The sequence below is a fragment of the Danio rerio genome, chromosome 4, assembly GCF_052040795.2.
Source record: "Danio rerio strain M-AB ecotype USA chromosome 4, GRCz13ab, whole genome shotgun sequence".
In the NCBI taxonomy this organism is placed as follows: domain Eukaryota; kingdom Metazoa; phylum Chordata; class Actinopteri; order Cypriniformes; family Danionidae; genus Danio; species Danio rerio.
Genome location: NC_141024.2, coordinates 60,375,001 through 60,395,308, shown reverse-complemented (window position 1 = coordinate 60,395,308; position 20,308 = coordinate 60,375,001). Strand labels below are relative to the sequence as shown.

Genomic DNA, 20,308 nt, shown 5'->3' with positions numbered 1-20,308 from the left:
CTGAGCGCAAAAGATGTCCTTCGAGCCGGAGTCGAACCAGCGACCTAAGGATTGCCATCATCCCACCTACAGTCCTCCGCTCTACCAACTGAGCTATTGAAGGCTTACAGGGCAGTTACACAACCACATCCTAAGGTAGCTGCAGACCGACCGCTGGCCAAAAAGGACAGAAGCAAAAGCACTCAAGCCTTCCCATACCGGGAGTCGAACCCGGGCCGCCTGGGTGAAAACCAGGAATCCTAACCGCTAGACCATATGGGAACTGCCACACTTGAAATCCAGTCTTGGCACAAACTCCAGTTCATTCTGATCGCTGGCACGTCCCTGCTCCGCTTGCACAAGTGCCACTCATACACTTACTCACTCTCTCATACACAGTTTCTTGGTTTCCGTAAAACAAGAATCTTCTGATCCGTAGTCATAAGCGCTAACCTTTGTGCCACCGTCACTCTGTTCAGCACCTTGTTAGCACTTTGCTTGAAGCAAGGACAAGGCTCTGTCAACCCGGAGTTCCTTCACCACACATTCTGCTTTGTTTTTATGGCAAGAGGTTGTGTGGATGGGATGCTCTTACAGGATTCCTGACAGTCCCTCCATAGAAGACCTGAGATCCAGGGTCGGAGACTCTCTCCTCTCCAAGAGTAGGTTAAAAGCAATGGTTTCTTTTGTGTCTGTGTGTCAGAGCCCTTAGGTGTTGCTGCAGCTCAGAGACCTACAAGTGGAGGAGATTACACTGCAAGTCGGCTGGATGACCTCTAAGTGGTAGGCACTTATACCGCACGTAGGCTGGGTTTGCGATTGATGTAGCTGTAGTAGACATTCATAAAAATAAAAATAAATATATAAACTGCTTACTCTGAGGTTGTGTTTAGGGTTGGGGTAGGAGTAAAATTGAATAAAACACAGCAGGTTACCGTGTGGTTGGGCCTAGGGCTGGGGTAGGTGTGATTTTAATAAACTGCGATAGGTTGTATTCTGTGCCATGTACGAGACATTGAATCAATGAAACCCACATGGAGGTTTGTTACTGTGAGGTTGGGTTAAGAGTTGGGGTAGGTTGGGAGGTTGATAAAACACAGCAGGAAACTGTGAGGTTGGTTTAAGGATTGGGGTAGGTTTGACATTCAAACATAACTGGTTGGACGCAGTGTCTTGTACCAGACATTAAATGAATGAAAACTCCAGGAGGTTTTTACAGCCCACTTGGGGCTGACCAGGTCGTTTGGAGCAGGCTCCGATTTCTATTTATACCTTTCTCAGTCAGGTAACTTCCTTTTCAGTAGTATGAGCGTCTGCACTGTGTGGCATATTTGCCGACGTATAACAGAGACTGAAACATTGCTCACACTTGTCTGAGGTGGTCATTTTGACTGCAATCTTGTTTTAGGTTGGCACTTTGTTTTTGAATATTGTATGCTTTTCGAATGCGTATCTGTGCTGCAGTAGAACGCCTTAGCCTCACAGCAAACATTTTGGTTTACAAGCTGTCACTGCTGTCTTCCCAGGAGAATGGCTGTACTGGTTTCTTCTGGAAGTCCTGAGGGATGTACAGGACCAAGACATGAGAGCGGTTGGGGCAGCCTTTGAACCCAGGAGAGCACCCCACAGGCTCTGTGCTGGCGGCCCCAGAAACTCGATTCACTCCAGAGTAGAACCGAACAACTCCGGCAGGGGCAAACCGCGACCGCACTGCACTGAGAGCAAGGCAAAAAAATCCTGAACGAGCCAGCCAGGAGTCGAACCTAGAATCTTCTGATCCGTAGTCAGACGCGTTATCCATTGCGCCACTGGCCCAGTCCGCATCAGCAGTGCTCATTAGCATGGTCCTTGGAAAGAGGACACGGCTCGGTGAACATGGAGTTCCTAAAACGCATGCTGTGCTTTGTTGTCATGGCAAGATGTGGTGTCGATAGGATGCTCTTACACCGAGCATGTGACAGTCCCTCCGAAGAAGAACTGTGATCCAGGCTCTGAGACTTTCTCTTCTCCAGGAGGAGGTTGCAAACGTTAGTTATTTTTGTCAGAGCAGCTGCAGCACACCTGGGTGGAGGCCCACAGCTAGACTTGAGGCCAACCTTTACGCAGACCTTCCCTGGTGGTCTAGTGGTTAGGATTCGGCGCTCTCACCGCCGCGGCCAGAGTTCGATTCCCAATCAGGGAACTTCCTTTTCACCTCCATGCTGAACTTTGAGGATTGGTTAACTCAATTGGCGAAGGCAAGAAAGCGGCTCTGAGCGCAAAAGATGTCCTTCGAGCCGGAGTCGAACCAGCGACCTAAGGATTGCCATCATCCCACCTACAGTGCTCCGCTCTACCAACTGAGCTATCGAAGGCTTACAGGGCAGTTACACAACCACATCCTAAGGTAGCTGCAGACCGACCGCTGGCCAAAAAGGACAGAAGCAAAAGCACTCAAGCCTTCCCATACCGGGAGTCGAACCCGGGCCGCCTGGGTGAAAACCAGGAATCCTAACCGCTAGACCATATGGGAACTGCCACACTTGAAATCCAGTCTTGGCACAAACTCCAGTTCATTCTGATCGCTGGCACGTCCCTGCTCCGCTTGCACAAGTGCCACTCATACACTTACTCACTCTCTCATACACAGTTTCTTGGTTTCCGTAACCGAGAATCTTCTGATCCGTAGTCATAAGCGCTAACCTTTGTGCCACCGTCACTCTGTTCAGCACCTTGTTAGCACTTTGCTTGAAGCAAGGACAAGGCTCTGTCAACCCGGAGTTCCTTCACCACACATTCTGCTTTGTTTTTATGGCAAGAGGTTGTGTGGATGGGATGCTCTTACAGGATTCCTGACAGTCCCGCCATAGAAGACCTGAGATCCAGGGTCGGAGACTCTCTCCTCTCCAAGAGTAGGTCAAAAGCAATGGTTTCTTTTGTGTCTGTGTGTCAGAGCCCTTAGGTGTTGCTGCAGCTCAGAGACCTACAAGTGGAGGAGATTACACTGCAAGTCGGCTGGATGACCTCTAAGTGGTAGGCACTTATACCGCATGTAGGCTGGGTTTGCGATTGATGTAGCTGTAGTAGACATTCATAAAAATAAAAAAAATATATAAACTGCTTACTCTAAGGTTGTGTTTAGGGTTGGGGTAGGAGTAAAATTGAATAAAACACAGCAGGTTACCGTGAGGTTGGGCCTAGGGCTGGGGTAGGTGTGATTTTAATAAACTGCGATAGGTTGTATTCTGTGCCATGTACGAGACATTGAATCAATGAAACCCACATGGAGGTTTGTTGCTGTGAGGTTGGGTTAAGAGTTGGGGTAGGTTAGGAGGTTGATAAAACACAGCAGGAAACTGTGAGGTTGGTTTAAGGATTGGGGTAGGTTTGACATTCAAACATAACTGGTTGGACGCAGTGTCTTGTACCAGACATTAAATGAATGAAAACTCCAGGAGGTTTTTACAGCCCACTTGGGGCTGACCAGGTCGTTTGGAGCAGGCTCCGATTTCTATTTATACCTTTCTCAGTCAGGTAACTTCCTTTTCAGTAGTATGAGCGTCTGCACTGTGTGGCATATTTGCCGACGTATAACAGAGACTGAAACATTGCTCACACTTGTCTGAGGTGGTCATTTTGACTGCAATCTTGTTTTAGGTTGGCATTTTGTTTTTGAATATTGTCTGCTTTTCGAATGCGTATCTGTGCTGCAGTAGAACGCCTTAGCCTCACAGCAAACATTTTGGTCTACAAGCTGTCACTGCTGTCTTCCCAGGAGAGTGGCTGTACTGGTTTCTTCTGAAAGTCCTGAGGGATGTACAGGACCAAGATATGAGAGTAGTTGGGGCAGACTTTGAACCCAGGGGAGCACCCCACAGGCTCTGTGCTGGCAGCCCCAGAAACTTGATCCACTCCAAAGTAGAACCAAACAACTCTGGCAGGGGCAAACTGCAACTGCAGTGCACTGACTGAGAGCAATGCAATAAATCCTGATCGAGCCAGCCAAAACTCGAATCTAGAATCTTCTGATCAGTCAGACACGTTATCCATTGCGCCACTGGCACACACTGTTCAAGGAGTGCTCATTAGCATGCTGTTTGGAAAGAGGACATGGACCGGTAAACATGGAGTTCCTTCAACGCATGCTGTACTTTGTTGTCATGGCAAGTTGTGGTGTCGATAGGATGCTTTTACACAGAGCATGTGACAGTCCCTCCATAGAAGAACTGTGAACCAGGCTCTGAGACTTTCTCTTCTCCAGGAGGAGGTTGCAAACGTTAGAGTTATTTTTGTCAGAGCAGCTGCAGCACACCTGGGTGGAGGCCCACAGCTAGGCTAGAGGGCAACTTTTAGCCAGGCCTTCCCTGGTGGTCTTGTGGTTAGGACTTAGTGCTCTTACCGCTGTGGCCTGGGTTCAATTCCTTGTCAGGGAGCTTCCTTTTCACCTCCATGGTAAACTTCGAGCAGTGTTGCCGATGATCTCTTCACGAAAGCAGCTCTGAATGCAAAAGATGTCCTTCGAGCCGCACTGTAAGACGTAATAAGACACACTCTGGCACAGACATCCAGTCTGCACGCTGGAATACACACTATTATCTCATGGTTGAGACGCAGCTTCAAAAATTTGTTTCAAACCGGAAGTACAAATTTGCTTGAAATAACGCAAAAACAATCAATTTACACTTTTTAGTGAAATATTTGTGTCCTAATAGTGTTTTTAGCAGTGTGGGACACATATATGACTGTCAACAGCTAAATTAATGTGTTTTGGAGTTTCGTGACCCTTTAAGGTACAAATGGTAGAGAAAATACACACATGAAAATCTTACTTTGTTTTTCTTCTAACTAAGTATATTTTTATATGTTTTGTTGTTTTGTCTCAAATTATTTTATTTAGGACACAAATGCCTCAAATGCAGCTTTAACATCATTGGAATAAATTATATTTTAACATATTCAAATGGAAAAGCTAACATATTAAAAAGGAATAATTATTTACAAGGTTACTTTTATATCTGCATTTTTATAAACTAAAGCAGTTTTGTCCCAAACCTTTGAAAAATAGTCCATGTTGTCCTTATATTTTTAGATGCTTCATTTATTACTGATTTTTCTTTATGCTTTCAAAATATGTAACTATGCATTTGAAGTGATATTGTGCTATTTTGCTACATAGTAGAAGTGAACTAGTTTTGTTTTGTGTTAAAGCCACAATGGCCCTGCATAAAAGTGCTTTACTGGGACCTTATAGGCACATTTTGTGCCTGGACTCAACTTAGTATTAGTGGGACCTAACTTGTTAATTACTAAATGCCCACAGAGCATGCTCATAGGACATACTTCTGACCCAGATAGTATACCTATACTTCGCCCATTGTGGCTATATACACTACACTTTGTGTGGACTTGCTGTGGGCCCTCAGTGAACTTCTGTTTCGAGTGGGCCAGCCCACAGTTTGGTCTAGCGACATTGTATATGTTTTTGGTATAGACATGTTAGTTTGGGAATTTGTGCACTAAAACTGTACACTCAAGTACATGAAGGTGAGCTTAAGCAAACTGCATTAAACATTCAAAACTATTGTATAATAGGCTTAGAGAGACAATAGAAAAGCCTATCTTAATTAAGATATAAATTGGATCCAATTAAAATATTGTAGAAATTATCCTAAAGGATTTTCCTGTATTGTACTATAAAATAATCCTATAGGAATGGTTGCAAAATATGATGAAAATTCTAAAATAACTCCTTCAAAGAAATCTGATAGGATGCTTCTTTTGTGTCTGTATAATTGTAAAAGTTAGACTGATTTAGATCAGAAATCCACTACATGTTCATTAACTGAAAACACAGCTGAAGGTGCTACAATTAACACATAAACACCCTTGACAGCACAGCACAGCACCACTGCTTTTTTCTGTGACAGACATAGATCTCGTCTAGGATTTAAACCCAGGACCTTTTGCACCCTAAGTGAGAATCATACCCCAAGACCAATAAGCCATGTAGAAGTGCTTGGCAGTGCCAGAAAAAAATTCTGTGAAACCGGTCCAATCTACTTTTTGTTCATGTTGTTTTTGTTACGCAACTCCCTGGATGCATATTACAGTTCACAGGCAGTAAAAAACGGCCCAGTGGCCTAATGTTTAAGGCACCAGCCTTCGAAGCTGGGGATTGTGGGTTCAAGTCCCACCTGGGTTGTCTTTGATGCAGTTTTTTGAAGTTGGCTGTGCAGCACAATCCAGTGTGACCTTCAAAAAACTAGGTTCATACTCTTAGGTCAAAAAGACATTATAATGGAAAACTCTTCAGAGAAGCTGATTTGTCATTAGTTGCACACACCAGATCGTCTGAATGCAATAGGGATCCTAAAGTGCTGTTCTCTGAGTTACAAGAACTTCCTGAGTCATACAACAAATATAGCAAATGCTAGTATTGGCCCAGTGGCCTAATGGATAAGGCATCACCCTTCAAAGCTGGGGAATGTGGGTTCAAGTTGTGTTTGTTGGGTTACTTTTAAGTTGTGTGAAAAAATCCTGACTTGTCTACTCAAAGCTTAGGTGTAATGATCTGAGGACAATAGTTAGCTTCAAATTCTCAGACTTGCTGCACACTTCAATTAAGATTCATCCGATCTTGCTTGAATTATCCAATTACGTTACAAACATAAAAGGTTTAGCTAAGCTCTGGTTATGGAGATCTTGACTTCAAGTACCCGGTGGCTTTCAACTAATAGTCTCATGTTTGGTGGATGATGATGAAATGCAAACTAGAAAATAGCTGCAGAAAGGTTGTGATTTCATGCTAATGAGAGTGGCCTTGACTGGAATTTGAAACTCAAGACCAGTCACACCATACGCAAGAACCATACCCCAGGACCAATTAAACACAAATATGGATGATTGCACAAAGAAAATTTTTGTCCATTAGTTGCACATATCTTATTTGACGGAATGCAAACTGGCATTGAGATCCTAAAGTGCAGTTTTCCATGCATTGGCATCTTGTTGAAAGCTCCTTGGCTCTCTCCGCTGGTGTGCTGGCCTTCATGCACAGCCTGGTCAGGTGTACAGAGAGAGTGGTCTGTGGCTTCTGGCACTCCAGGCACTAGACAACATTGCTATCAACTGACCTGTAAAAACACACATTCACCATTCATGATGTCATGAACAAGAACATTTTTAAACCAGGCACACAATTTTCTACATGAATTCAATAACCAAAAACATGAAGACAAAATAAACTAAATATTGATATATATATATTTTTTTTTTTTTGGTTCGCACATGTACTTGCTGAATTACCTCAAGGAATAAATTGGAATATTTCAAGATTAATTAATTAAATAAATTAAAAACACATTATTTCATTTACCAGAAACAAAAATATAATGTTACACTGAATTCATTATTTTTTGTGTTCCACCCAAAGATTCGGTGTGGCTTTTTCTGGCCACCACTAAGAAATTTTTCTCAGGGCACCTCTGCTTTTTGGGTTGCTGAATAACACTTATAATATATCCTGAGAGAGTGTATAGGTTAACTTTAATTAAAGAATTATTCTGGATGAACAAGCTCTGAAAAAAAATCATATTCATTTTTCAAAAAAAGGAAAAATTTTTATGTCTCTGTCATGATGACTGTACATAATATTTTACTAGTTATTTTGCAAGATTCCAGCATTCAGCTTAAAGTGCAATTTTAAGGATTAAGCAGGTTAACTAGGAAAGTTACTGGATAACTTTGTTTTGTGAACAATAAAATATATTCTTAAGGAGGCTAATATTATTGACATTAAAATAGTTTAATTGCTTTTATTTAAGCCAAACTAAAATAAAGGAATACTATAAAAACTGACTTTTACAAGAAATATTTTTTTAATTCAATTCAATTCAGCTTTATTTGTATAGCGCTTTTACAATGTAGATTGTGTCAAAGCAGCTTCACATAAATGGTCATAGTAACTGGAACAGTGTGGTTCAGGTTTTAGTGTTTAAGTTCAGTTTAGTTCAGTTTAGCTCAGTTCAGTGTGATTTAATCACTACTGAGAGTTCAAACACTGAAGAGTCAATTCATCGATGCGTAGCTCTACCAATCCTGAACCATGCGAGGCAGTGGCGACAGCGGAGAGGGAAAAAAAACTTCACCTGAGGGGAGTGAAGAAAAAAAACTTTGAGAGAACCAGACTCAGTTGGGCACGGCCATTTTAATTTCTCCGCTGGCCAAAAGTCTTGTGCAGAGCTTCATTCGCCGTGGTTTAGGCTGGAAGATGGCCTCAGCGAAGACTCGTCTGTCCCTGGAGCGTCGCTGGAATCAGACTCATGTTCTCCACTCCCCACGACCATCAGCGCAGCAGCAGCTCAGGATATGGCCTGGTCCCGGATATGGAATCCGGGAAATTTATAAGAATTACTGTGAAGATTCCTTTGTTCTTTACAGGAGGAATTTTGACTTGACAGCTGTGTATCTGTATAGATAAACACACACACACACACTCACACACTATTTCCCTAATTTGCAGAAGATAACACACACACACTCACACACTTTTTCCCTAATTTGCAGAAGATAACCAGTTGTTTGAACTGATTATGTGATGCTTGGATACTTATGTGGTTATGCGATTCAGATCTTGACCGAGAGGGGGAAATATTTGAATTAAACGTAATGCTTCTTGTCAGCGGTACTTATAACGGAAAAAAACTACATTAACGTTTGTTGATTGCAGACGGTGGTGGAAATAGACCTGGTCCTATTGAATTCGCGTTTTTTAGATAAATATTGTGTAGATAAAGTTAGTTATTTCGGTTTTAGGTTAAAGTATACTGTGTAGTGTTTATATTGTTCATGTATTGTTAGTATTTGTAGTTTTAGTGTACAGTTTGATGGGTTAAGGTTTGTAGTTTACTTAGTGTAGGTTGCATATATAACGTTAAGATTTTCGCTGATCAAGTGTTCGTCTAATAATCATTAAGTTAACTATTTACTAGTGTTTGAGTAGTTCGCATCGTTGTTTTGTAGTTTAACTAAAGTTTTAGCGTCTACATCACTGTCTCCGCGACTGGACACTGGTGAGTAAAACTTCAATTGGTTCATAGCCGATGTGCGTCAAAAAAAACATAAAATCTAATTCAATTAGAATAAAACAACGTTTAACTTACCTTTATTAGAGATTATCTATCTTCCAGTGATGTGACTGCTAGTTGCTCCAGGCACGTATTCAAGGCGGATCCCATTTAGGGATTTCCCCATTTTATTCGTCTGAACAGATCATTGGGATTTTAAAACAGAGCTGATCAAGTATACTTGATTGCCGTGTTCAGAAATTCCAATCACGCACTAGCACTAGGAAGATAGTTAGAAACCTCTGTTCTTTGCTTCATTACAGATTTTTATTGTGAGTATTGATTATATTTTAAGTTAGGTTAGGCAATATAAAAGGGGCTAGCTTTTATAGTGAGAATACAAAGTCCAAAAGTAGACTAGTTATCAAATAGGCAAATTAGACAGACTTCACATAATTAATCAGATAATAATTTAATGTGGCAGCTAAATTAGTCAAAGTCTTTGAACAATTTCTTATCTACACTGTAAAACATTATTGTTCTTGCTGCTTTTAGTTAAGGCAACATAAAATGTTAAGCTGTACTAGTTGGCAACTTGTATTTTTGAATTGACAAGACATTTAATGCAGACTGAGCAATACATTTATGGAACGTTTTGACAAAAAAATAAAAATAAATATATATATATATATATTTTTTTTGTACAAAAAAAGCAAAGAAAAAAATTTTTGTATATAATATGTAATTATAGTAAATAAAAATGTCAAATAGAAAAATATGTTATTATATTAATGTTAATGCACTAAATTAATGCAGGCTCGATGAGCATAAGAATCTTCTTTCGAAAATATTATCATGGTAATGTGGCCAGGTGACTGGTGCTCTACATTAACATTTATTTAAAATGTTATTTAAAAAAACATTTTATGTAAATTTTTGTGCTTTAATTCTTGTAGAAACATGGAAAATTTGGAGGTGTGAGTTCAGTTACCAAATGGAGGCGTGTCCAGAATATACTTCATAATCTCCATACTACACAAACACTTGACATCAACAATCAAATGGCTGGTCTCAATGAATATCTTCTGGCAAATTCTGAAACAGGACAAGATGAAGAAATGAACTGTGATAACATCTCAAATTTCAAACAACACAAACACCAACACTGACCTTGAAAGAGACATTGATGATGTCACTGATGATGATGATGATGACAGATTTACAGACTACCTCAGCAATTTCAGCGAGGAAGAAGATTTAGATTTTAGTGACACACAAGACAGAGGCTCCTTTGATGACATGCCAGATGAGCTGCGTCAGTGGGTTGTAGAGTGTGGTGTGACACAAAATGCCGCCGACAGCCTACTTAAAATTCTAAACAAACAAATCCCCTTACTTCCTAAATGTGTGAGAACTTTGATGAAAATTTCACACACACGTAAAGTCAAAAAAATGGATGGTGGGGAGTATGTCCATTTTGGAATATTGGAACACTTGCTCCAAAACAGAGATGCCCTGATGTCACAAACTGACAAAATTAAGATGCAGGTCAATATAGATGGACTGCCATTATTCAAAAGCTCACAGAAGCAAATTTGGCCAATTTTAGGAAAAAATTATTTTGAAAGGTACCCGTTTGTCATTGGTGTCTTCTGTGGAAACAGCAAACCTCGCAATCCTAACCAATATCTCCAAGATTTTGCAGAGGAGGTTTCTGCACTAGGACAAGGTTTCACTGTGGATGAAAGGCTGTTTCATCTTTCCCTGGACTGCTTTATCTGTGATGCTCTTGCACGATCATTCATAAAACAAACAAAGGGGCATGGAGGTTATAGTGGTTGCGATCGTTGCACGCAGGAAGGATCTTATATGGAACGGAAAATTATATTCCCAGAAACACATGCCCCACTCAGGACAGATGAGTCCTTTACAGAAAACCACAGAGGTCACTCCATACTCAGTACATTAAGTTTGGGAATGGTCACACAATTTGTGTTGGATTATATGCATGATGTTTGCCTCGGTGTGACAAGAAAGATGATCAATTTTTGGACCAAGGGCAACCTAAAAAACAGACAGAGCTTCCATATAATAAGTAACATCTCAGAGAGTCTTGTAGGAATGTCAAAATACATACCCTCTGAATTTGCACAAAAGCCACGATCACTCTCTGAACTGGATCGCTGGAAAGCTACTGAGTTTAGGCAGTTTCTTCTGTACACTGGTCCAGTTGTACTGAAGGATATTCTTCCAACACCACTTTACAACAACTTCCAATCACTGTCGGTTAGTATCTATCTGATGCTTTCCCCAACCCTCTGTGCCCATTACTGTGACTATGCTGATAACCTGGTTAGGTACTTCCTTAAACAGTTCAAACAACACCTAAGCAACTGCCTAGCAACAGCTTAGCAACCACCTAGCAACACCTTAGCAGCCACCTAGGAACACCTTAGCAACCGTCTATCAACACCTTAGCAACCACCTTAGTAACTGCCTAGCAACACCTTAGCAACCGCTAAGGTGTTGCTAGACGGTTGCTAAGGTGTTCCAATGTGCTCGCTAAGGTGTTGCTAGGTGGTTGCTAAGGCATCACTATGCTTTCTCAAAAGAAAATATTTTTTTTACCCAAACATGTAAAAAGTAATTGCAGAGATGGCAAAAGCATCTTGCTATATTAAAGTTATTGCAAGACAGAGAGGAGGGTTTTAAAAAGAAAGGAGGAGGATTTAGAGCGGGGATAGCAGAGGTAGAGGGGCGGGGTACGTAGCTGTTGGATCTTGGGGTTTGTAGTTTTTTGTCAGAGGAGGGGATTAAGAAGGGACAGGAAGTGGTCGTGTGCAGATTTGAACAGCAGACCGTGCAGGAAAGATTACAGCATCCTAAAAAAACTCAGTTGTAAACATCTGTATCCAAGGCCCCCCAGTAGAGACATTCCTTCCACTGAGTAACGCGAATAGCGCATTTTGCAAAAAAATTATTTGTGGTAAGTGTGAAAAATGTGTTCCCCCATAGCCTCTTATAAGGAAGGACTGAACAGATGGTTTCTGTATAATGTGCGAATGCTGTGTGAAATTCAGCTAATGAAAGTGTGTGGGTTGGGAGCTAACGGGTGATTTAAGTGTAATAGTGAATTCACAGCAATCCACCTGTTCTTCTGCCAAGGGAGGTGCTATGGGTAAAAGAAGTGTAGAAAGGTCAATGTCAGCACCTGATAGAATGAGGTTCTTGATGGCGTTGGAGATCAGGGGTGGTTCCAGGACTGGAGCATTATGCGGAATGAGAAGGGGTGTGGCTGTGGTAAGGGTGAAGGGGGCCGTGCGGAAGAAATGTGAGTGGGGAGGGTAGACTGTTGGGGAGGGTTAGTAATGGAGTTGGGTGCTTGGTGAAGAGATATAGAGGAGAAAAAGGTAGGGAAACTGGAAGAGGGGAAATGTGTAGGGAGAGGAAGAGCATTAGGATTTGTAGAGAAAAGACTGGGTAAAAATAAGCTGGGTTAATGAGTGAGGGTGGTTGGAAGGGAGAGAGAATTGAGAAGGATTGAGAGTGGAAGGGGTGGCTGGATAAGTAGGGCTGGAGTGTTCACTGGAATGTGGAGCTGGAGGCCAAGGGAGGGGGGTGGGAAGTCCAATAGTGACATCATGATCCAGTGGATTGTCCATGTTTTGGAATGTCAAGGTAGATGCAGTTTGTCCAGTTCCGTGGGATTGCTTTTTATTGCCTGTCTTAGTTGCTTTATTTGATGGTCCAGGGAGATTTTGTTTATACAAACGGTTCTGCTGTCCTGAGGGGGCAGAGTTGGTGATGAGATGGATTCATAGTTTTAGTAGTTCCGTTCTGTTTAATTGTTGATATCAAAAATTCAATTGTTGATTTCAACAACTAAATTGCTACTAGTAAAAATTGGTTTGTCCTCCACACACTTCTCCACTGTTAAATGCTCTCTTCCCTCACACTCACAGTTCTCACTTCTTGATGTAAATAGTGCAGCAGAAACACTCTGTTCCATGTTTACTTTGTTTACTCATCTGCTTACATCACCTTCCCTGCAACTCCACACATTCAATACAATTTCGCAATCCAGCTGGGATCATACACCATTACCCCATGTAGTTCAGTAAGAAATCTTAGGGTGATTCTGGATGATCAGTTGTCCTCCAAAGAGGACATTGCTAACACCGCTCCATCATGCAGAGATGCACAGATCTGACGGTTATTTCAGCTGAGTGTGACATTGCAGGGTAAGAAACAGCATCTGTATGACTGAAACCATGGTGCTTGACTGAAAAAAGGTGGCCATCTCCAGTTCGTAGGAGAGTCCTTACCCCGAATGGAGTATCTGCGTTTTTTTTCATGAGGAATGGAATGTGATATTAAAAGATGGATCAGTGCAGCAGCAGCATTAATGCAGTTGATGTGATTGTTGGGGTGAAGGAGCTGAGAAGAAGGCAATGTTCTTAATTTACCGCTCAATCAAGATTCCTACTTACACCTATGATTATGACTGAAAGGACAAGGTCTCAGATACAACCAGAAGCATTTTACAAAGTGTTATGAACCGCTTGTTTGAGTAACAACATAAAAGAGAGAAGAGCCCACAAAATAGCCTGAATGCAAATTATTTATTAAAAAATGTAACTCATAGAACAATCAATCAAAGCAACCAACAAATGTCTAGGGATAATTAATAATGAAGCTAAAAAACTTAGGGTATAAATCACAACAACACTTTAACTACATGATATAAGTAATGCAAAACAAAACCATGAGGATAAAGAGTTAATGAGATGGCAGGTCTTGACATGAGGACTCCCGAGTAGCCACAGGGTCCTGGGGTAGCAAGCACAACAACTTTTATATACCCACTGATGAGCAATGCCAGCATCCAATCAGGATTTACCACATACTCCAATCTGGATTTCTCATTCAGGGAGTCAGACAGAGAACATAATCTAAAACAACACTAGCTATATGAACACAGTGGAAAGTAGAGTACAGATGTATCTGCACCTGTATAATCACTTGCAAAGAGATTTTAAGCCGCAGAGGTACTGTTTGCCAGATGTTTATGAAAATGTTCTTCTTTCAGCTGCCACCATTGTTTACAGTAAACGCAACACATTTACAACCCCACCCACTGCAGTGTATGAGAGTTGGAAAACAGTAAACTGTCACTCAGCCTTTTCAAACATTATTCAAACATGAAACATTCTGTGCACAGAGAAAATGTTTTGCTGCATTCATGTCATGTGTGCAACTTTTTTCCATGCGTTTCTTAAGCTGCGCCGAATGAGCGAAACTCTGTAGACACTGATCAGATCTGTACGGTTTCTCTCCAGTGTGAATCGTCTGGTGCAGTTTAAATTTTAGAGCTGTAATAAAAGTCTTCTCACACTCAAGCACATACTCTTTCACACCAGTGTGGATCTTCATGTGTTCATTAAGGTTTGCTGATTGGTTGAAACTCTTCCCACAATGAGTGCATGTGAATGGTTTCTCTCCAGTGTGGGTCTTCATGTGTTTATTAAGGTCTGAGGAGTTGCTGAAACTAATCCCACACCGAAGCTGCGGTCACACTAGAGTTTGAGCATGCAACATTCAGTTGTGCAGAGTTGCGAAAAGGGGCAGGATTAACCAAGATTATTAGACATTAAAAAGGTGAGCGATTGGTCCATATTTTACATTTCTGTCCAGAGAGGTCATGTGTTGATCTTTGATTGGTCTTACACAGTCAAGTGATGTGATTTTGCAGGTCAGAGTTCACCAAGCTTGAACTTTGCAAGGCAGTGAACTACGAAACTTGACGCACTAACGTTTCTGGTTTGATGCATTCGAGTGTGTATAAATGGAAGTCTAAATGTAATCGCGGCTTAATTTGTGGTTTCTTTCCAGTGTGGATCCTCATATGTAGATTAAGGGATGATGCCTGGATGAAACTATTGCCACACTGAGTGCATGTGAATGGTTTCTTTCCAGTGTGGATCCTCATGTGTTTATTAAGGTGTGATGAGCAGTTAAAACTCTTTCCACACTGAGTGCATGTAAATGGTTTCTCTCCAGTGTGAATCCTCATGTGCTGATTAAGGTTTGATGATTGGCTGAAACTCTTCCCACACTGAGTGCATGTGAATGGTTTCTCCCCAGTGTGGATCCTCATGTGTTTATTAAGGTGTGATGGGCAGATAAAACTCTTCCCACACTGAGTGCATGTGAATAGTTTCTCTCCAGTGTGAATCATCATGTGTAGATTAAAGGATGATAATTGGCTGAAACTCTTCCCACACTGAGTGCATGTAAATGTTTTTTCTCTGGTGTGGATCCTGATGTGTTTATTAAGGTTTGATGAGCTGCTAAAACTCTTCCCACACAGAGTGCATGTGAATGGTTTCTCTCCACTGTGGATCCTCATGTGCTGATTAAGGTTTGATGATTGGTTGAAACTCTTCCCACACTGAGTGCATGTGAATGGTTTTTCTCCAGTGTGGATCCTCATGTGTTTATTAAGGTGTGATGAGCAGTTAAAACTCTTCCCACACTGAGTGCATGTGAATGTTTTTTCTTCAGTGTGGATCCTCGTGTGAATCTTAAGTTTGCTTTTGTTTCCAAAACTCTTTCCACATTGAGTGCAGGTGAAACGATTCTTGTCTCTCCTTTTCAAAATACCATCAGTCTGTAAATGAGTTTTTTCCTCAATTTTGACATGATGTTCCTCCTCTTTACTCCCCTCATTCTCTTCAATAAAGTCTGAAATAAATAAATAAATAAAACATTAGTTTTCATGAAGTCTTAAAAACTCTCATCAAAAGCTGAAAAGTGAAAAGACACTGGAAACATTGGCTACACACACTGAAATTTTGATGCAAATTAAATGTAAAATAAATCAGATCATATTGTGTTTGGTCCATTAACGTGTACACATTTAAGCAGATTCAATTCAGTTAATCTTTACCTAGTGCTTTTGCAATGTAAATTGTGTCAAAGCCGCTTAACATAGAAGTTATAGTAAATTGAAACTGTGTCAGTCCAGTTTTCAGCATTTCTTACATAGTTGATCATAAAAATAATTTTGGTCATATTGATAAGACAGATATTAGAAAGCTGTAAATGGCCTGTTTTTATTCATATATATTCCTAATCACAACAAAATGTTTTTCTAAACTTTGTAAAGCAGACAGGGAATACTTGTTTATTCTGTGCCTGACGGGTAAACGCATAAGAAAAAAAGTTCTGGGGTAACAGCCGAGAATATTTGCCTAACAGACATGAGACACATCTGTACAGCATCTGCATAAAGGCTGAAATTTGCACCTTTCCCCTTGTGTGCTGTTGGGTCATTTTTCATCCATTCTGGGGTGATTTTGAGGCTTAATTTGACCAAAACTTTTTCTGTGTTTCAGCAAACAGACTGATATTTGAGGACATCTTATTTTGACATATTCTGGGAAAATGCTTCGTAAAAAAAGAAAAAAACAATACACTCAGGACAAATTTACTCCCTTTTCGTTATATTCATGGCTGTTTTTTTCTCCATTGGCCTCTATTATAACAAAAAATTTTGACTGCAAAGCCATGACAGCATATAATCATGCATTTATGATTGTTGGGGTTTTCTGTGATGACATTTAAAAAGGAAATCGGTGGGAGTGTAAAGAAAGAGGAGGGTTCAAGAGGGCAGCATTATGTGGTGTGCGCAAGAAAGAGAAGTTGACTGAACTGTTGCAGTGTGGGGAAACGAGTAGAGAAACCAGATCGAGACAAGCAGTGTAAACTTAATGACTCGCTGTGAGAAACAAAAAGCAAAAAGTATGTATCGAAGCAACAGAGCAAAGACCGCTGTCTTGTTACTGAAGTGCTCGTGATGTCTGTAAATGAGTGCGTTACCAAAAACTTCAGTGCAGTGTGTCCTGAACAAAATGAATTTATCGATTTATCTCGCTGGCATGGAGTCAGCTGCCGAAAGCCTTTATCCGGCAGTCGACGGTGTCAGAGTTTCCTGTTAGGCACCCGTGACTGCTACTCACCGGCTGAGTTCGTCGACGCCCTCAACCTTTACATCCACACCTCCACATTCACCATTCCCCTCTCATTTCCCTTCACGTTTTTTTGGCCCACTTTCTCTTTTTATTTCTCGTTTTGTTTTCTCCCTGTACTTATATTATCATCATTATTATTTTTCCCCATATTCAAAAATCATTTGCATTTTTTTTCTTTACTTTCATTTGAGTTATAAGTGCTGAGGGTTTTGTGTTTCATTGTGATTATTGTTATATTGTTTGTTTTGGACTTCTGGTTGGAGCGGCGCCATGTAATGTAAAGACGCAAACTGTTGAGGTCCTCACGTAAAACCTGAAAGTTCGTTTAATATTGCTCTTATCCTAAATTAAACCTAACCTATACTGGAAAATAAGCGTTTATCCACGTGACGGAATTTGTAGCTGGCCTCTTGAAAGACACCGTGAACCTCGAGAAGACTCCACTTTTTGACTGGGCACACAGCATTCTCAGCAGCAAACCAGTGGACGACAAGGAACCGCCACTAGTCTTCGTGATTAAATGACACTACTTTTCCGAAATATGATATTTTGAAAAAGCCATAAAATTGAAGAAAATAACGACAGTACACTGAGCTGTCAAAGACGATATAACTGTTAATGTCACTCTGCGGCTATGTTTTAAATGGCCACTATAGCATGTTTGTTGTTGTTATTCCTAGTTCTCAAGTATATTTAGTCAATAATGAGGTAGCTTTGTAGTAAAACATCAAGAGCTGTTCAAATTGTTTTGTTTTATATGTGAAGTCCCACAAATGTCAGCTAGTTAAGAGTGGGAGTAGCTGGAAGTGTGTGCAAGTTTACATGCAAGGTTTCAATATTGTGTTGTTTTGTGTTTATAAGTGTATGTGGGTGTAACCGGTGTTCGCACTCTCTGCGTTGTGTACAATAATGAGACAGGCCACTGGTACTGCTGATGGTGGGTTTATTGTCACTCAAGCGTCAGATCAGAGCAAACTGGATGAATCAGAAAACAGCACAGTAAGTTGATATGATTTCGTTTGTAAATTTCCCCACCTCTCCTCGGCGCGCTCAATGCGGTCTGAGCAAACATAACAATAACATCATACCCAATTAAAACTGGGTAAACAGATCACAAAAGTACAAAAAGTAAATAAATAAAAATAACAAATGATTACAGTTCCATACATTGTGATATTAATTAATCTTCCCCTATCTAACTTTATATTAGAAATTAATGTAATTGCGAAACAAATGTAAACACAAAGAAGCATAAATGTACATAAAACAATACCTGGATGAATCAGAAAACAGCACAGTAAGTTGATATGATTTCGTTTGTAAATTTCCCCACCTAACAAATAAATAGCAGTTACAAAGTGTTAGAAGGTCATTCGAAATCACTGTGTCCAGTATACATACTTATACACACATACTCAATCAACTGTGCTCAGTAAAGTGATTAATTTTATCCATCCACATGAAGAAAAGTACTTCCTAGTTAATATAGAACACTCTTACAAACAATACAATCGCATATTTAAAGCTTATTTAAAGTTCTGACAACTTTTAGAACGATTTTCCTTGGAGCACCATTAAAAGCTCACCTCTCCTCGGCGCGCTCAATGCGGTCTGAGAACCCAGCGCGGCAACCGGAAGTGACGTTGCGCGGCAACCGGAAGTGACGTAGCGCGGCAACCGGAAGTAACGTTGCGCGCAAAACAAATATAAAACTATTTTCATTAAACAACACAAATAGAGTAAAAACTAAATTCTAACATATGTCTAAACAAATTGATGCAAAACAAATGCACGAAAATTAAAAGGAGGGACTATTAGTGAAATGCATTAAATTAATACTCTTATTAACACCCGTCACATGGGCCTTTGAAACTTTTAATAAAAACTGATCAGCGGAACGCAAGTGTCTTGGAGGAGTGTAATTAACAATCAGTTGGGATAAATAATGAGGGCCTAGACCATGTAGGGCTTTATACACAAAGAAAAGGATTTTAAATTTGATTCTTTGTGTCACCGTTGGCCAATGTAGAGCCTCAGAATAGGAGTGATGTGTGCATATTTTGGGCTTTTTGTTAAGAATCTAGCTGCTGCATTTTGCACTAACTGTAGCCGAGCAATCTGAGACTTAGGCAGGCCAAAATAGAGCGAGTTGCAATAGTCTAACCGGGAGGTTATAAGTGCGTGTAAGGCAATTTCTAGAGAGTGTGAAGGAAGAGAGGATTTCATTTTTGAAAGAAGGCGAAATTGGTAGACACTATTTCCCACAACTTTTGAGATATGTTTATCAAATTTTAAGTTCTGGTCTAATGTTATGCCCAGGTTGCGTACCTGGGGTGATTTGAACTCCTCCAAGTTACCCAGCCTGGGGCGTTTACAGTCAGACAAATCATAGGGCCCAAATAAAATCACTTCTGTTTTCTTCACATTTAGAAATAAAAAGTTCTCAGAAAGCCATGCTTTTACCTCCTCCACGCATAGTGAAAGGGAGTTCACAACAGAGGACTCATTTTGCTTTTTCAGTGACATATAGATTTGTGTATCGTCTGCATAAAAATAAAAATGCAGGCCATGTTTACTGAAAATAGAACCTAGAGGGAGCATATAAAGAGAGAATAGTGAAGGTGCTAGAATTGAGCCTTGGGGAAGACCACACGTTAACGGTGCCGTAGAGGAGGAAAAGTTACCAATTTTGACAAAAAACTTCCTGTCGGAGATGTATGATTTAAATCATTTCAGCACTGTACCCTTCAGCCCAACCCAGGACTCTAGCTGAGATAATAACACAGAGTGGTCAATAGTATCGAAGGCTGTGGATAAATCCAGCAAAATTAAGGCCACGTGATTAACAGCATTAGTGAGGAGATAGATGTCATTCAAAACTCCTAATAAAGCGGATTCAGTGCTATGGGCCGGCCTAAAGCCAGATCGAAAAGGCTCAGCGATATTATTCTGGGATAGAAATCTTTGTAATTGATTAAGTACAATTTTTTTCTAAAACAGAAAACAGAGCAGATCTGAAAAGTTGAAGAGACATGGTAAGTCTGTCCTTTTTCCATTTATGTTCAGCCTGTCAATATTTTTGTTTTAAAGTGCGTGTCTCTAACGTTTTCCAAGGTTCAGATTTTATTTTTTGTCTGCATAATTTCAGGGGTGCAGATTTGATAGCCGCTATTTGGCAGACCGAGTGCAGCAGATCCAGATGTTGCTCAGCATCCAGTTCTGATGAAGGGTCATCTAGGCGCGATTTGACGT

General features: G+C 40.6%; 6 protein-coding genes and 5 non-coding genes across 13 annotated transcripts in view; 3 read left to right on the top strand and 8 right to left on the bottom strand.

Moving 5' to 3' along the window:
• Positions 1–20,308, bottom strand: part of LOC141381800 (uncharacterized) — an 887,475-nt gene that overhangs the window by 238,532 nt on the left and 628,635 nt on the right. The gene's annotated exons all lie outside the window — the stretch shown is intronic.
• The window catches only part of LOC137489694 (uncharacterized), a 247,946-nt gene that overhangs the window by 36,376 nt on the left and 191,262 nt on the right, over positions 1–20,308 (bottom strand). Inside the window, exon 2 of the mRNA XM_087250290.2 lies at positions 16,738–16,803. The gene's annotated coding sequence lies outside the window, so the exon portion shown is untranslated. The remainder of the gene's footprint in view (positions 1–16,737; positions 16,804–20,308) is intronic.
• Positions 1–20,308, top strand: part of LOC137491131 (uncharacterized) — a 246,740-nt gene that overhangs the window by 154,788 nt on the left and 71,644 nt on the right. The gene's annotated exons all lie outside the window — the stretch shown is intronic.
• trnay-gua (transfer RNA tyrosine (anticodon GUA)) lies at positions 17–103 on the bottom strand. The gene is given in 2 exon segments: positions 17–52; positions 67–103. It is a non-coding gene; the product is annotated as a tRNA-Tyr (tRNA).
• On the bottom strand, positions 190–261 carry trnae-uuc (transfer RNA glutamic acid (anticodon UUC)). The gene has a single exon. It is a non-coding gene; the product is annotated as a tRNA-Glu (tRNA).
• Positions 1,722–1,794, bottom strand: trnar-acg (transfer RNA arginine (anticodon ACG)). Its single transcript has one exon. It is a non-coding gene; the product is annotated as a tRNA-Arg (tRNA).
• On the bottom strand, positions 2,420–2,491 carry trnae-uuc (transfer RNA glutamic acid (anticodon UUC)). The gene has a single exon. It is a non-coding gene; the product is annotated as a tRNA-Glu (tRNA).
• On the top strand, positions 6,088–6,160 carry trnar-ucg (transfer RNA arginine (anticodon UCG)). The gene has a single exon. It is a non-coding gene; the product is annotated as a tRNA-Arg (tRNA).
• On the top strand, positions 10,038–11,502 carry LOC147845120 (uncharacterized). Its single transcript, XM_087250594.2, has one exon. It carries the CDS (start codon positions 10,323–10,325, stop codon positions 11,433–11,435), a length of 1,113 nt encoding a protein of 370 aa, XP_087106720.1. The 5' UTR covers positions 10,038–10,322; the 3' UTR covers positions 11,436–11,502.
• Positions 13,627–18,669, bottom strand: LOC137491130 (uncharacterized). The gene is made up of 2 exons (XM_087250419.2): positions 18,092–18,669; positions 13,627–15,767 (listed from the first exon to the last, which is right to left on the bottom strand). Exons 1-2 carry the CDS (start codon positions 18,126–18,128, stop codon positions 14,815–14,817), a joined length of 990 nt encoding a protein of 329 aa, XP_087106545.1. The 5' UTR covers positions 18,129–18,669; the 3' UTR covers positions 13,627–14,814.
• LOC100331072 (NACHT, LRR and PYD domains-containing protein 3-like) overlaps positions 17,983–20,308 on the bottom strand; it is a 57,513-nt gene continuing 55,187 nt past the window's right edge. For both annotated transcript variants that reach the window (XM_087245652.2, NM_001444625.1), the window contains exon 10: positions 17,983–20,308. This exon is cut by the window's right edge and continues 1,465 nt beyond it. The gene's annotated coding sequence lies outside the window, so the exon portion shown is untranslated.